Genomic DNA, 17,328 nt, shown 5'->3' on the forward strand with positions numbered 1-17,328 from the left:
TCCTATGAAGTTTTGTCATGAATTGTGTTGTCATGTCCTCCCTGCTTCCTGATGATTCCACTCACAAAAAAGCTCTTAATGAATAACACTACTGTGCAGTGAATATTAATTAGCCATGTGGCTAGGAACAATAGCGAACTCCTGCAGTGTACTCTGCCCGGAGATTTATCAGTGCTGTGAGCTTGACTGCCTTACATGCTGTTGTAACTTGAGCCTGTAACTTCTCACTAGCAGCTGAGGGGAGGGCCCCAGAATGCTTTGCAGTATGGTATGCGGCCTCTCGTCCTTTTTAGGGCTAGTTCACACGGGCGTCTGCTGAGCTTTTGCTTGGCATTGCGTTCAAACGCTAGCGTTTAAACGCCAGCGTTTAAAAGCTAGCTTTTGAAAAACGTTCAAGGCTAGCAGTTCTGGTCTCTGCTATTGTTTCCTCGCGTTTACTGCCTCTGAAAGCAGCATGTTGCTTTTGAGACTAGACGCAACGCCGGGATCTACTGCCAGGCTTTCATGAAAGCCTGCAAAAGCCAGCTCTAAACGCTCCCATTCACTTGCATGGGATGGCAGTAGATCCCAAAAAACGCTGCGTCTGAAACGCTGCGTTAAACGCCACAAAAACGCCCGTCTGAACCAGCCCTTAAGGGCTTGGGAATACAGAGCCTTGCTGTCAGCACACATCAAAAGTAGGAGAGATTTTTAACTTCAGTATTGCCTTTTTGGCTTCCTTCTAAACTGTTTAACGCAGGAGAATAGAGGTTTAAATTAGCTTTTGCAGCCTGACAGTTACTCTTTAAGCCTTGTGCACATTGCGTTCGGCTCACGTGTCTGTCCACGGTGGGCTTTTTTCCGCGATTTTCTGCGCATTCGCTAATTTTGTGGGCGTTTTTGTAAGTGCTTTTGCAGAGCATTTCCATCTTTTGATCCGGAAAAAATCAGGAAAAAATAAATACAATGTATTTATTTTTTTTTTAAAGCTCACACAATTGCTTGCCAAAGCGACTTTGTGAGCGTTTTGCAGTTTTTCCTATACCTTCCATTGAGACAAATCTCCTCAAAAATGGCCCAAGCACCGCTTTTCAAAGCGGATCGCAAATGAAGCGCTCTGATATGAACTCTCTCATAGAGAATCATAGCACAAGTGCTTTCAGGGCGATTTTGAAAATCGCCGCACTTAAAATTTTACAAAAACGCCTATAATGTGAGCAAGGCCTTATAGAAGACAGAGACAAACTGTTAAGTACACATGTGGGGCACCAGATATTTAGCAGGGCCAGCACCAGGGGCGTTTCTAGGGTCCTTGGAGATCGGGGGCACCTGTGGGCACCAGGTGGGGAGGTATATTGCGCGCGCCGTGGCAAAAAAATGGGCGTGGCCATGGGTGGGGCCAAATGTACATGAACTTAGCAGCGGTGTAAGCTACAGATAACGGGCCTGCCCATCGAAATATTGGATGGAGCCCCCTGTCCTTTATTTAGATAATTTACAATCAGTATAGGCATAGATCAAAGATGTATACGCACATACAATTTTGATTGCTCAATCACTGACCCCCAATTTTACCACCCCCGTGCAGTAAGTGGGCCAACAGACAATGAATTTTATGAACAGAGCTAAAATTGGCTAATCAAAATTGTATGTGTGTACCAGGCTTTACAGCTAATACTGTACATACTGAAAGTAGCAGGGATCAGCATACAATATAGCTGGTTTACAATCAGTAAAGGCACAGAGTAACACCTTACACTGTACACACTGGAGGTAAATCAGCACACAGTGCAGGCACTAGAGAACAGCGTATACTGTACATACTGTAGGCAGCAGAATTCAGCACACTGCAGCTAGCGTGCCAAAAATATGAGGATCACGTTGTGCGGCGTGCTTATGGCGCCGCACTGAAAAATGGGTGGGCCGTGGACCAGAATATAGGTGTGGTAACGGGTGGAGACAAATTTACATGAACCTAGCAATGGTGGGACATTAGATTATGACAGTGGTGGCGAAACTTTTGGAGGCCGAGTGCCAAAACTGCAACCCAAAAGTCACTTATCTATCGCAAAGTGGCAACAGCAATTTAAACGAAATACTGTACAAACGTTTTAACTCATACATGAACATTATGGAAAATCCAAGCTGAAAATAAACTGTGAAGATAAACAATTTCATCCATCCTACTTCTGAAAAATGTATTCAATTTTTTAGAACCTCCCAGTTTTATTTTCTGTTTTAAAAAGCTAAAAAAAGTAGGTTTAAGGCCCGGTTCACATTAGCGGTGGCTATCCGGAATCGCCATGCCGGAGCCGCACCGCATGCGGAACGGACGAAACGGACGCACGGCATAGCAATGTAAGTCTATGCCACCGTTCACATGCGTCCGTTTCGTCCGGACCGGAGCCGGACCGGATCCGGACTCCAGCGTCCGTTCCAACATGCGCTATTTTTTGGTCCGGCTCCTCCGGCAGCCGTATCCGGGGCGGAGCCGGACTGCACCATCCGGCCAATACAAATCAATGAGAACCGGATAGCGCACAACACACTGGCTAAAAATCCGGATGTTCTACCCCACTTCCTATGAGGATTGTTGCGGCGATATTGGATCGGGGACACATGGGCAAGCATTTTGGAGTGGAGCAGCACGAGCTGGAGATGTTGGCAGCATGTTGGAGGTGGAGGTGAGTGCTAAACAGCGGAGGGCCTGATTCCACAGGTCCCCCTTCTGCTGACCTCCCAGACCCCAACATTTTTTTTGTTTTTTACGTAACTTTTGCCAAACGGATCCGGATCGCATCCTGATGAACACCTGATGCAACCTGACCGGATCGGATCCGGATCAGAACCGTACGGATCCGATCCGGATCCGGTTCGGATCCGGTCAGGTCATCCGGTCAGTTTGGCAGACAACCGCAAGTGTGAACGGGGCCTAATGCTATTGTCTCATATGATAAGGATTCACCTTTTCACATAGTCTCGCAGTTAGCAATCATGTGACCCCCAACAAGACAAATTCAGCAATCATGAGGCCCCCAACAAATCATGAGGCCCCCAACAAGACAAATTCAGCAATCATGAGGCCTCCAACAAATCATGAGGCCCCCAACAAGACAAATTTAGCAATCATGAGGCCCCCAACAAATCATGAGGCCCCCAACAAGACAAATTCAGCAATCTTGAGGCCCCCAACAAATCATAAGGCTCCCAACAGCACAAATTCAGCAGTCATGAGGCACATAAATAGACAGCATTTCACATAAATAGGCAGAATGCCCCCTTAATATGGTAGCCCCCCAAGTTAGGTAGTGAGTGACAGGGACCCCCAGGTTAGCTAGTGAGTGACAGGCGCCTCCAGTTAGGTAGTGAGTGACAGGGACCCCGATAGTGAGTGCCAGGGAGCCCCTTTAGGTAGTGAGTGAGTGCCAGGGAGCCCCTTTAGGCAGTGAGTAAGTGCCAGGGAGCCCCTTCAGGCAGTGAGTGAGTGCCAGGGAGCCCCTTCAGGCAGTGAGTGAGTGCCAGGGAGCCCCTTCAGGCAGTGAGTGAGTGCCAGGGAGCCCCTTTAGGCAGTGAGTGAGTGCCAGGGAGCCCCTTCAGGCAATGAGTGAGTGCCAGGGAGCCCCTTTAGGCAGTGAGTGAGTGACAGGGAGGCCCTTTAGGTAGTGAGTGAGTGCCAGGGAGCCCCTTTAGGGAGTGAGTGAGTGCCAGGGAGCCCCTTTAGGCAGTGAGTGAGTGCCAGGGAGCTCCTTCAGGCAGTGAGTGAGTGCCAGGGAGCCCCTTCAGGCAGTGAGTGAGTGCCAGGGAGCCCCTTTAGGCAGTGAGTGAGTGACAGGGAGGCCCTTTAGGTAGTGAGTGAGTGCCAGGGAGCCCCTTCAGGCAGTGAGTGAGTGCCAGGGAGCCCCTTTAGACAGTGAGTGAGTGACAGGGAGGCCCTTTAGGTAGTGAGTGAGTGCCAGGGAGCCCCTTCAGGCAGTGAGTGAGTGTCAGGGAGCCCCTTTAGGCAGTGAGTGAGTGACAGGGAGGCCCTTTAGGTAGTGAGTGAGTGCCAGGGAGCCCCTTTAGGTAGTGAGTGAGTGCCAGGGAGCCCCTTCAGGCAGTGAGTGAGTGCCAGGGAGCCCCTTCAGGCAGTGAGTGAGTGCCAGGGAGCCCCTTTAGGCAGTGAGTGAGTGACAGGAAGGCCCTTAAGGTAGTGAGTGCCCTGGAGCCCCTTCAGGCAGTGAGTGAGTGCCAGGGAGCCCCTTCAGGCAGTGAGTGAGTGACAGGGAGGCCCTTTAGGTAGTGAGTGAGTGCCAGGGAGCCCCTTTAGGTAGTGAGTGAGTGCCAGGGAGCCCCTTTAGGTAGTGAGTGAGTGACAGGGAGCCCCTTTAGGTAGTGAGTGAGTGACAGGGAGCCCCTTTAGGTAGTGAGTGAGTGCCAGGGAGCCCCTTTAGGTAGTGAGTGAGTGACAGGGAGCCCCTTTAGGTAGTGATTGAGTGACAGGGAGCCCCTTTAGGTAGTGAGTGAGTGACAGGGAGCCCCTTTAGGTAGTGAGTGAGTGACAGGGAGGCTCCCCCTCTAGCCGCCGCCGCTCCCCCCTCACCTGGCAGTGTAGTCAGACCTCAGGATCAGCGGCGACCCGACCAGTAGTACGAGCGGGCGCCGTACGCACCTGCTCGATATGCGAAAGTGATGTCACTTCCGCATATCAGTGCGGGCACTGGGTCCTAGCGTCCGCACGATAGGTCGCCGGCTCGCCGCCTGATCCTGAGGTCTGAGTGACGCGGCGGCTGGAGGGAGCCGCTGACAGAGGGGGTGGTGGCACGAAGAGATCCGTGGCACCGAGGGACAGATTGGGGGCACGTGCCCCCCCAAAATAGGGCTAGCGACGCCCCTGGCCAGCACTCTTGGAATTGATAGCAGTGAGGGTTAGTTAATTAGCCTATTTTGGGGGAGACCTGCACCTACCTAGCCTATTCTGGGGGACACCTGCACCTACCTAGCCTATCCCGGGGAACACCTGCACCTAACTATCCTATCCTGGGGGACACATGCACCTACCTAGCCTATCCTGGGGGAAACCTGCACCTACCTAGCCCATCCTGGGGGACACCTGCACCAACCTAGCCTATCCTGGGGGATACCTGCACCTACCTAGCCTATACTGAGTAACACCTGCACCTACCTAGCCTATCCTGGGGGATACCTGCACCTACCTAGCCTATCCTGAGTGACACCTGTACTTACCTAGCCTATACTGAGTGACACCTGTACCTACCTAGCCTATACTGGGGGACACCTGTACCTAGCTATCCTATATTGGGGGCACCTAGACCTGGCTACCTGCGTACAATAATCTACGGTGGATTCCAAAGACAGATGGGCACCACGGGGTGGGCGACACAGGACAGGCAATGTATAAATGCACACACAGGAGTAAATTTTTACATTGGGGAGCAGCGACGAGGCAACGGGCGCGGCTGATTCCTAAACGATTTCATGTTGAAATTTATCGGGAATCAGCCTGCAGAGTATGAGCAGCCGACCGATCTCTCTCTAATCAGATTTGATTAGATAAAGATTTGTCTCTTGGTCGAATATGTCCATCACCTCTATTGTATTAGTGTAGGTTAAGCAGCTGCAGCTTGGAAGTATAAACGATCAGAGATTTTTGGGAGTCATATTGAAATTTAGTTTAGACTTTATGTTTCAAGCTTTTATTGGACTCAAAATGTACACTAGACCCCTGTTTGGCACATTTTGTTAAATTACAGGAATAGGGTTATGAAAATTAATTGCACCACTTTTTGCACATAAATCCAGCAGAAACCGAATGCCAGGGAGGTTAAACATTCTTGTCTCTCTGTCAATATATTGCTTTCCACACATACCATAGCATATACAGTGGGTGGTAAAAGTATTCGGCCCTCTTGAAGTTTTCCACATTTTGTCACATTACTGCCACAAACATGCATCAATTTTTATTGGAATTCCACGTGAAAGACCAATACAAAGTGGTGTACATGTGAGAAGTGGATCGAAAATCATACATCATTCCAAACATTTTTTACAAATAAATAACTGCAAAGTGGGGTGTGTGTAATTATTCGGCCCCCTGAGTCAATACTTTGTAGAACCACCTTTTGCTGCAATTAAAGCTGCCAGTCTTTTAGGGTATGTCTCTACCAGCTTTGCACATCTAGAGACTGAAATCCTTGTCCATTCTTCTTTGCAAAACAGCTCCAGCTCAGTGAGATTAGATGGACAGCGTTTGTGAACAGCAGTTTTCAGATCTTGCCACAGATTCTCAATTGGATTTAGATCTGGACTTTGACTGGGCCATTCTAACACATAGATATGTTTTGTTTTAAACCATTCCATTGTTGCCCTGGCTTTATGTTTAGGGTCATTGTCCCGCTGGAAGGTGAACCTCCGCCCCGGTCTTAAAGTGGACCCAAACTAAAAATACAAGATTTCAGAAATAAAATCTATTTTCTAAATTATAATAATAAATAGCAGCCTTTTTTCAGCTGCATGATGACAAATATAAAAATTTTTACATTTATTGGAGAAACCCCTTCCTTCCTTTCATATTGCCAGGAAAAAATCCGGCAAACTGGTGGAATAGATGGTGTCCAGCAAAAAAGGAATTGCTAATGGCTGCCACCTGTATAACCCTAGTTATGCAAAGAGAAGGGTGGAAAGCATGCACTGAAATGCTCATAGGCTTGAAGGAGTGTTTATTTATCTTTGTATGTGTCAGAGTGGTGCAACTAAATATTTTGAATTAAAAAAATGTTTGGTTTGGGTCCGCTTTAAGTCTTTTGCAGTCTCCAAGAGGTTTTCTTCCAAGTTTGCCCTGTATTTGGCTCCATCCATCTTCACATCAACTCTGACCAGCTTCCCTGTCCCTGCTGAAGAGATGCAGCCCCCAAGCATGATGCTGCCACCACCATATTTGACAGAGGGGATGGTGTGTTCAGAGTGATGTGCAGTGTTAGTTTTCTGCCACATATAGCGTTTTGCATTTTGGCCAAAAAGTTCAATTTTGGTCTCATCTGACCAGAGCACCTTCTTCCACATGGTTGCTGTGTCCCCCACATGGCTTGTGGCAAACTGCAAACGGGACTTCTTATGCTTTCTGTTAACAATGCCTTTCTTCTTGCCACTGTTCCATAAAGGCCAACTTTGTACAGTGCATGACTAATAGTTGTCCTATGGACAGAGTCTCCCACCTGACCTGTAGATCTCTGCAGCTCGTCCAGAGTCACCATGGGCCTCTTGACTGCATTTCTGATCAGCACTCTCCTTGTTCGGCCTGTGAGTTTAGGTGGATGGCCTTGTCTTGGTAGGTTTACAGTTGTACCATACTCCTTCCATTTCTGAATGATCGCTTGAACATTGCTCCTTGGGATGTTCAAGGCTTTGGAAATCTTTTTGTAACCTAAGCCTGCTTTACATTTCTCAATAACTTGATCCCTGACCTGTCTTGTGTCTTCTTTGGACTTCATGGTGTTGTTGCTCCCAATATTCTCTTAGACAACCTCTGAGGCCCTCACAGAGCAGCTGTATTTGTACTGACATTAGATTACACACAGGTGCACTCTATTTAGTCATTAGCACTCATCAGGCAATGTCTATAGGCAACTGACTGCACTCAGATCAAAGGGGGCCGAATAATTATGCACACACCACTTTGCAGTTATTTATTTGTAAAAAATGTTTGGAATCATGTATGATTTTCGTTCCACTTCTCATGTATACACCACTTTGTATTGGTCTTTCATGTAGAATTCCAATAAAATTGATTCATGTTTGTGGCAGTAATATGACAAAATGTGAAAAAATTCAAGGGGGCCGAATACTTTTGCAACCCACTGTATATTATGAGTGTGGTAGAGCAGCTAGGGAAATTCTTAAATTGTATAGATAACCATTACTATTTGATCTAACCTCTTTCCTTCTGCAGAGATTAGTCACCATGGGCCTCTTGACTGCATTTCTGATTAGCACTCTCCTTGTTCGGCCTGTGAGTTTAGGTGGATGGCCTTGTCTTGGTAGGTTTACAGTTGTACCATACTCCTTCCATTTCTGAATGATCGCTTGAACAGTGCTCCTTGGGATGTTCAAGACTTTGGAAATCTTTTTGTAACCTATGCCTGCTTTAAATTTCTCAATAACTTGATCCCTGACCTGTCTTGTGTCTTCTTTGGACTTCATGGTGTTGTTGCTCCCAATATTCTCTTAGACAACCTCTGAGGCCCTCACAGAGCAGCTGTATTTGTACTGACATTAGATTACACACAGGTGCACTCTATTTAGTCATTAGCACTCATCAGGCAATGTCTATAGGCAACTGACTGCACTCAGATCAAAGGGGGCAGAATAATTATGCACACACCACTTTGCAGTTATTTATTTGTAAAAAATGTTTGGAATCATGTATGATTTTCGTTCCACTTCTCATGTGTACACCACTTTGTATTGGTCTTTCATGTAGAATTCCAATAAAATTGATTCATGTTTGTGGCAGTAATATGACAAAATGTGGAAAAATTCAAGGGGGCTGAATACTTTTGCAACCCACTGTATATTATGAGTGTGGTAGAGCAGCTAGGGAAATTCTTAAATTGTATAGATAACCATTACTATTTGATCTAACCTCTTTCCTTCTGCAGAGATTAGTTTAAATTAGTTTAGATTAGCTACTTAGCCTGTTCGTTAAATCGGCTAAGATGCGACCCCGGGGCACACCGCCGCATTGCATGCCGCGCAGCGCGCACGGCCATGCTCCCTGCCATGTGCCCGGCTGCACTCCCTGCCGTGCGCACCAACTGCTGCCTGCCCCCCTGGCCCCATCCTCCTCCTGTCCTAACGGCTACACATGCGCAGTAGCCAAAAACCACGGGACACAGGGACAGGAGGATGACCCAGGGACAGTTAGTTTTTATCATATAGGGTTAGATAAACTTCACTGCATTTTTTAGATGGATAAAAGTCCTCCAATTGCAAAGGGTTGGGGGGATTAGATCTAAGGTAGCCAATCATATAGCGATGATGGGCAGATTCGACCAACAGACAAATCTCTCTCTAATCGAATCTGATTAGAGAGAAACAGTGGCGTAGCTAAGGAGCTGTGGGCCCCGATGCAAGTTTTACAATGGGGCCCCCCAAGCAGTCTATACATAACAATTATAAATAGTTGTCTAATGGTAGTGCTGTGCCTGGTCCCTCATATAAACCACAGTATATGCAATATTGCCAAATTCTAATACCAGTGGATCACGCTGCTCTTAGATTACCAGTCCGTACACATTCACAATGTTTTTTTAGCAGTTGCGATCACCCCCCATTGTACTCAATTCCTGTCTCCAGGACGGCACTGGGAGGGAAACACCTTCAAAATGGGCATAATCAAAGAGCATATAGTGTAGCCAGTTTCAACCCAATACACTATCACCCTTTAGTGACAGGCATAGATTTCACAGACAGGGAGTGCATACATGGAAGGGGTCCAGCACCTGTGGGCTCAGGCTTTCCCCTCCCATATGCTCCTGCTCACCACTAAATCTGCAGGCAAACTCAAAGAGAACTGACCATGTGTAAAACCACTTTGTAATACTTAGATAAAAAATCAGTAATGCCTGTACATTTAAAAACAAGAGAAACAGCATTGCATATCACCATCTCCTTGTCTGGATAGGATCTCAGCGTCTCACTTTTCCTGTCCTTCACAGACTCAGCGTGTGTATCCCAAGTTCCGCCCTACCGGTTTCGTCATGTCACATGACTCCTCAGGGAACCATAAATAACATATACATAATAATGGCAACTACAGTGTCAGAGGTGCAAGATGGGGATGAGAAACAGTTTGTTAATGATTACCACTATTCAAAGTATCTATAGAAGTGATTATTATGAGCACAGGACCAATAGAGAGCTAATACTGTAGTTGAGGGAGGGCCCTTCAGTGCCCCTCTGGCCCAAGGGCTTCGATGCGGTCACATCCTCTGCACCCCCTATTGCTACGCCCCTGGAGAGAGATCTGTCGGCTGCCCATACACCGCAGACCGATTCACGATCAATCTCAGCATGTAACCTCTCGGGAATCGCCCGAGCCGGCCGCCTCGCTGCTGTGTGTGTGTAAGTATGTGTGTCAAAAATGTGCTGTAATGTGCGTTTATACATTACCTGTTCTGTGTTGCGGTGCCTGTCCATCTTCTGCCTCTCTTCAATTATCCACATAAACGCATGCAGTTAACAGAAGAGCGACGGAAGACAGATGGGCACTGCGACACTGGACAGGTAATGTATAATAAATTTACATTGCCGGGGGTTTCGTCGCTCTTCCTGATATCGTTTGCTGCAACCACCACGCACCTGAGCGAGCAAGTCAACCCGACATCTTGCAGCATGTCCGACCAATTAATGCGACCAATTTTGGCCCAAATTTGTTCGCATTGTCGATCAGACATGCACTTGACGGCACTGATTTTCATCCGATTCCCATTATACTAATCAAATCGGATGGTGGATCGGCCGCCAAGTCAACCTTATGTATGGCCACCTTCAGGGAGATCAGCACAACTGGAAGCCAACAGTTGTTTCAGGTTTCGTGCCTTCGTGTAAATGAAACATGGGTTTTCTGAGAGAACTGGTCCCAATACCCTGTGACATTTTAATATGGGCCAGTGTTTTTTGATAATACTCCGCACTCCCCTGTGCTGTATGTTACATTGGGTTAGGTAGGCAAACTGCTGACGTGATCCAGAACTCTGCTACATCTGTAACATTCTCCTCAATTTCATGGTTTTTACATCAATTTTTTCACAAACCTTTGTCCTACTTCGTGTTAGAACTACCTGCTCTAACCTTTACTTGCAAGAGCAGAAACTACCCTTCAGGAACTCCTCCAATCCAACTTGGATGATGGCGGGTGGTGACAGGAATGAGCCCATTCCTGTTTATGCCTCGAAATAGGTCCTAATGTACATATTCCCCTGGTCTTTAAATGTTTTTGAATCCCCCCAAAAATGTATCTTAACCACTTAAAGACAAGCAGGCGTATTAAAACATCCTGCTGGAGCCTCTTAACGGCTCCAGGACGTTTTTATAAGTTAAGCAGCGCTGCTGCCGCTGTGTAAGTGTGTGCGTGTGCCCTCCTGCGTGTGTGATCAGTTAAAAAAAAAAACGCAACAGAAAAATACACCTTTATTTCCAAATAATATATTGTCACCATACTTTGTATTAGGGACATAATTCAAATCTCGTAATAACCAGGACAAATAGGCAGATAAAATGTGTGTTTTATGTGCAGTAGCAGTGTTTATATTAAAACTATAGGGGATGAAATTGGAGAAATTATGTATTTTTTCTCCTTGTTTTTCCCTTAAAATGCATAGAAAATAAAGTAATTACTGAAAACAAATATCAACCCCAAAAAGCCTAATTGGTGGTGAAAAAAACAAGATATAGATCATTTCATTGTGATTAGTTTATTAAGCTATTTGCAAATGAAAGGGATGAGCACTGAAAGGTGAAAATCGCTCTTGTCCGTTAGAGTAAAAATCCCTTTGGGGTGAAGTGGTTAATGTGGTCACACTCCATGTAATTTCAATATTTAGCTAATTATCATTCAGCTTGTATATACAATTTTCCAGACTATTAATTTGTATTTTTTCATAATATATGCAGGTTGTCTACATACCCGAGGTGACATGTGACATGACATGAGATAGACATGTGTATGTACAGTGCCTAGCACACAAATAACTAGGCTGTGTTCTTTTTTTTCTTATTCTGCCTGAAAGAGTAAAACATCTGGGCCTAAATTCACTAAGCTTTATCAAACACTTTATCGAACGTTTGACAATTTACCTCATGAGTAAAATCTAATTTTGAATTCACTAAAGTGTTATTGATTTTTTGAACATTTTATCAATAAAACATTCGATAAACCTATAACACCTTAGTGAATTTAAAATTAGATTTTACTCATGAGGAAAATTATCAAACGTTCAATAAAGTGTTCGACAAAGCTTAGTTAATTGAGGCCCAGGTGTGCAAGTTTTTACCCAGTCGGGACCGGGTCAGACTATAGCATAATCCTCACTGATAAGTAATTACAGACATAAAATACTTTCCTGTAAGTAAATGGCTTCCTGGAGCAGGAAAGAGATGAAAAGGGTCAATAATTTATAGATTTGAGCTCTAGCACACTTCAATGAAGGTGTAATTGAGCAGAGACAATGGAACAGTAAAAACTTAAACTAGATTTAAAGCTAATGGGTACCGTTTTAAAAATAAAAAAAGTCAGATACTCACCTAAGAAGAGGGAAGGCTCGGTCCTAATGAGCCTTCCATCTCCTCTCCCGGTGCCCGGTCCCGCTCAGGATTCCCCGTAGCAGTATTTGACCAGTTCGGTCAAATACTGCCACTTTCGCCGCTGAAGGGAGGTTTCGGAAGTCTTCAGGAGCACTCGTGCTCCCGAAGACGGGCCACTCCATAGTACGCAAGCGCGAGAGCCCACTATGACGCACTCGCGCGGTGGTATGGAGCGGCCCGTCTTCGGGAGCCCGAGTGGTTCCGAAGACTTTCAAAGTCCCCACGGCGGCGGATTTGAACAGAGGATCCACCGGGCACCAGGAGAGGAGAGGGAAGGCTCATTAGTACCGAGCCTTCCCTCTCCTTAGGTGAGTATCTGACTTTTTTATTTTTAAAACGGTACCCATTCACTTTAACTATAAAACTGTGGGATACCTAAAAAAAAAAGTCATTTTTAGGAGGAGGATAGATACTGATTTTCTCATCAGTTTATTTTCACTTTGGATGTCCTTTAAAGGATGTAACTACTCATTTTTCTAGACAACATCTGCTCGGCTTGTGGGGATTTTGCAACTTCCGTCACACGCATTGTATCACAATAGTGTGTAAGTCTCCATAGACTTATATTGCCCTGTTTTTTTTACTGTCAGCTGCTCTCCTGCACTGGCTGGGCGCTTGTTTGCGCTCGATACCGGAACTAGACAGGTGGCCCCCACATAGGGTCAAATCTGAATGTTGCCGCAGCCCGTAGCTATGCTCAGACTCGACATGCTGTGGTCTTCTGCCGCCAAGTAACACGCCCATGTGTCCACGTCCACGTATGTCCACATATTTTAGGCTATGTAATGCATAGCAGCAGCCAGAAAGGAAAATTCAGTCAAGTGTTCCAGTGTAAGCATGTTCATCTGGCAAAAGATTAAACTTTCTTCTTTATCTTAGGGCCCGTTTCCACTATCGCGAATCCGCATGCGTTGCCCGCATGCAGATTCGCACAGCCAATACAAGTGGATGGGCCTGTTTCCATTTGTCAGTTTTGCTGTGCGTTTTTCTGTGCAGGATTTTTCTGCATGGCACAGCCCTCAGAATTTGCCTGCGTGTGGAATGCAGGCGAATCACACGCAATGTATTTAATAGGGAAATTGCATGCGTTTTCCCCATGCGTTTTTTGCCGCAAATTCGCATGCAATTTCGCATAGGTACCCATGTTAATTCACACAGGCAGTGACATGGTTAAAATCGCATCACCCTGACCTATGCGAAATCGCATGCGAAATCGCGTCAAACGCATGCGGAATCGCACCCGCATGCGATTTGCCTGCGGTGATTCGCCGGCGATTCCGCAACGCTATAGTGGAAACGGGCCCTAATGGAATAGGTAGATGCTTGAGGGCCTGTTTCCTCATAGTTTATTAAAACATGTAGTAAATAATATAATGTACTATATACTGTTAGGATACAGTCTTTCACTATAGATGAGGGGAAATTGTTACAATGTAGTTTCTGAAATAACAATATAGCCAGGAGGTCAGATATGATCATACGCGCAGCTGATGCTAGTCTAGTTGAAGGGAACCCAGCAGGAAACCTCATACATAACCTCCACTTCCTGCAATAAATCATGGCAAACTCACCGCTGCTAAAATCAAAGTGCTCAACAAATACATGCATACATAGACCACTAACTAGTTTAAACCCTATCCACGTCACCAACCAAATACGTTTAGTAAAGTTGTGTGAGAGGAGGTGGAACCAAAGCGAGCAGCGTGCCTGGAGTCCATAGATGAGGTTCCTTGTGTGCAATTTACCAGTATCTATGTAATTTGTAATTATTAAACTAATGACAAATTTCAGAGGGGATAATAGCGATCTATGTACTTTTAGCATCAGCGAGTTTGGCGCAATTTATTGCAGGGAGCGACACTCGTTTTTGAAGGCTTCCCACTGGATCCCTTCAACTACACTAGCTCCGCAGACCCATCATACCCCTAGGGCCCGTTTCCATTATGCAGGGTGCGCGTCTTGTGACACACGATGGTGCCACAGCTGTAGTGCGAGAAGCTTCCAAATCCCTCTAGCTGTGGCATGCATGGCTGTAGAGATTCGCATGTGTTCTCCATTATGTTGCTATTTGCTATCTTTTTTCCCCCGCATGCAAATCTGACAGCAGCCTAATGATTATAATAGGCTGCGTTTCTTTGTCTGAATTTGCATGCTGGGAAATGCAGCGTTTTTGTTCATAGAGAAAACAGGCCCTTATGAATTGAGATCAACCAAGCAAATAGTGGGGTATGGAAAAGCCCCTTGGTGCGATCAGGCCAGTAAAGTCCAATGTTCAGGCTGCTCCCAAGTCCACTGTTAGAAAACACACAAAAAGTGGGGCGCGCTGAAACTTTCGGTTGAAATAAACACGAGTGTCCCTGACTGGACAAGTCTCACCTAGTAGTGATACGGCAGACAAGGCTATACGAGATCACGCTGGATTCCACGTGGTGTGAGAGACATCACTGCAGGGGCATCATCAGCATCTGCATGGCGCCATAGAAAACTCGCGCACTGCCCGTCACTACGTGTGAGATGGTGATAGGGCGATCCCTTATGATTTTGACTTTAAAAAACCGTGAAACGCGTTGTCTTATCCCCTTTTAATAAGTATATTTTATTGCACATAAGCTCCCCGTGCATACTTGGACAGCGGCGTGACACCAGCAGATGCAGGATACGAGATCGCCCTATCACCATCTCACACGTAGTGACAGGCGGTGCTTCTGGTTTCCATGGCGCCATGCGGATGCTGATGACGCCCCTGCAGTGATGTCTCTCACACCACATGGAATCCAGCGTGATCTCGGATAGCCCGGTACCCGGCCACAAGCGTATCCCAGCTGAGCATGTATTGTCAGCCGCACCGCTACTAGGTGAGACTTGTCCTGACACTCCTGTTTATTTCAACCGAAAGTTTCAGAGCGCCCCACTTTTTATGTGTTTTCTTATGAATTGAGCATATTGCTACAATACAGTCTCCTTCTCCTCACATTGCAACACAGCTAGTGGGTCAGATTTGTATTCAGTGGCGTAACTACAATTCATGGGGCACCCCAGCAAAACTTTGATGTGGCCTTCAATGTTCATACACCTTCCCTTGCTTCCCCTTGTGACCCTCACAACCTTGAGACCCATTTCACAATCTTCACACCCATAACAAGTGTGGCCATCATGATATTCACACCCATAACAGGTGTAGTCACAAAAACACCTGATCTGATGTATAGACCCCTGTATCGGAGGAAGGGAAGTATTTAGGGCCCTGCACAGCTTTGGCCCCCTGTGATCAGCTCAGCCCCCTGTGATCACAGCTGCTGCTTCCCGCTAGTTACGCCCCTCTTTGTATTTATACAAAGCAGAGCCCACATTAACTCCTTCTGACTCACCTTTGAAAAGCCACATCTCATGGTGGTTGAAGGGAATGTTGTTAGCTTTAGCAAAAATGTACACAGAGCGACATGGCTGGGACAGCAGATCCAAATAGAGGGTGAGATCTGGCATTGTGAAGGTCTTCTGTTACTGAGGGGAAATAGCCTGTGCAGTGTGCTAGCACAGCCTCATGGTCAGAGGAACAACAACAAAACTTTATTGAAACACACATTAACACACAGCTAGAATGCAATACCTAGAATGCAGTACAGCTATGTCACTGTAGGTGGAGCAAACATATGAACATCAACATCCTAACATCTCCCTTCTTTTGCAAATATAAGTAAATGCTAAACATTTGTGGACTGCTGCATCTACTAAGAGAAAATAATTTAGAGGATGTAGTCTCTATACAGGGAGTGCAGAATTATTAGGCAAATGAGTATTTTGACCACATCATCCTCTTTATGCATGTTGTCTTACTCCAAGCTGTATAGGCTTGAAAGCCTACTACCAATTAAGCATATTAGGTGATGTGCATCTCTGTAATGAGAAGGGGTGTGCATAGGGCCCAACCGTCCCGTTTTCGTCGGGACTGTCACGATTTTGGGGGGCTCTCCCGCTATCATGGTATGAGCCCCCCAAGTCCCGGGCAGCAGTGGGCAGTGAGGGTGGAAAAAAAATGATCGAGGCGCCAGCCGCGGGTAAGCGGGATGCGGGACGCGTGCATCCCATTACTACCTCCCTCCCTCCCTTGGAATCTTCCCCCCCCCCCCCGTGTCTCCCCCCTGTTTGCAAAGTGCACAGCTAAGCGGAGCGGGCTGTCAGCTTACCGGTATCCATGGATGCGTACCGATGTCCGGCTTCAATCTGCTTCCTGTGACGTCACAGGAAGCCAGATGCTGGTACGCGTCCATGGATACCGGTAAGCTGACAGCCCGCTCCACTTAGCTGCGCACTCTGCGAGGGAGGGAGGTAGTAATGGTATGCACGCGTCCCGCATCCCACTTACCCGCGGCTGGCGCCTCGATCATTTTTTTCTTGCATCGGCACCCTCCTCCTCACCCACCCACCCACCCATGGACACCCTCCTCCTCATCATATATGGGGGAGATATGTATTAAAAAATATTAGGGGATATTATTAATTGAAAAAAAAAACATGTTTTTATGGTAGGCGTGACCGGGGGGGGTTAGGGGTGTGGCCTAAGTGTCCCGATTCCTAGCTTTAAAATGTTGGGAGGTATGCGTGTGGTCTAATGACATCAACACCCTATATCTGGTGTGCATAATTATTAGGCAACTTCCTTTCCTTTGGCAAAATGGGTCAAAAGAAGGACTTGACAGGCTCAGAAAAGTCAAATATAGTGAGATATCTTGCAGAAGGATGCAGCACTCTTAAAATTGCAAAGCTTCTGAAGCGTGATCATCGAACAATCAAGCGTTTCATTCAAAATAGTCAACAGGGTCGCAAGAAGTGTGTGGAAATACCAAGCCACAAAATAACTGCCCATGAACTGAGAAAAATCAAGCGTGCAGCTCCCAAGATGCCACTTGCCACCAGTTTGGCCATATTTCAGAGCTACAACATCACTGGAGTGCCCAAAAGCACAAGGTGTGCAATACTCAGAGACATGGC

The 17,328-nt window shown here is 46.3% G+C and overlaps 1 protein-coding gene across 1 annotated transcript in view; it reads right to left on the reverse strand.

Annotated features, from left to right (window-relative positions):
• LOC137522472 (glutathione S-transferase theta-1-like) overlaps positions 1–15,884 on the reverse strand; it is a 31,602-nt gene extending 15,718 nt beyond the window's left edge. Inside the window, exon 1 of the mRNA XM_068242537.1 lies at positions 15,708–15,884. Within this exon, the coding sequence (XP_068098638.1) occupies positions 15,708–15,822 (115 nt within the window). The 5' untranslated portion in view covers positions 15,823–15,884. The remainder of the gene's footprint in view (positions 1–15,707) is intronic.
• Between the last annotated feature and the right edge of the window lie 1,444 nt (positions 15,885–17,328).

Source organism: Hyperolius riggenbachi, chromosome 1 (genome assembly GCF_040937935.1).
Source record: "Hyperolius riggenbachi isolate aHypRig1 chromosome 1, aHypRig1.pri, whole genome shotgun sequence".
Lineage (NCBI taxonomy): Eukaryota > Metazoa > Chordata > Amphibia > Anura > Hyperoliidae > Hyperolius > Hyperolius riggenbachi.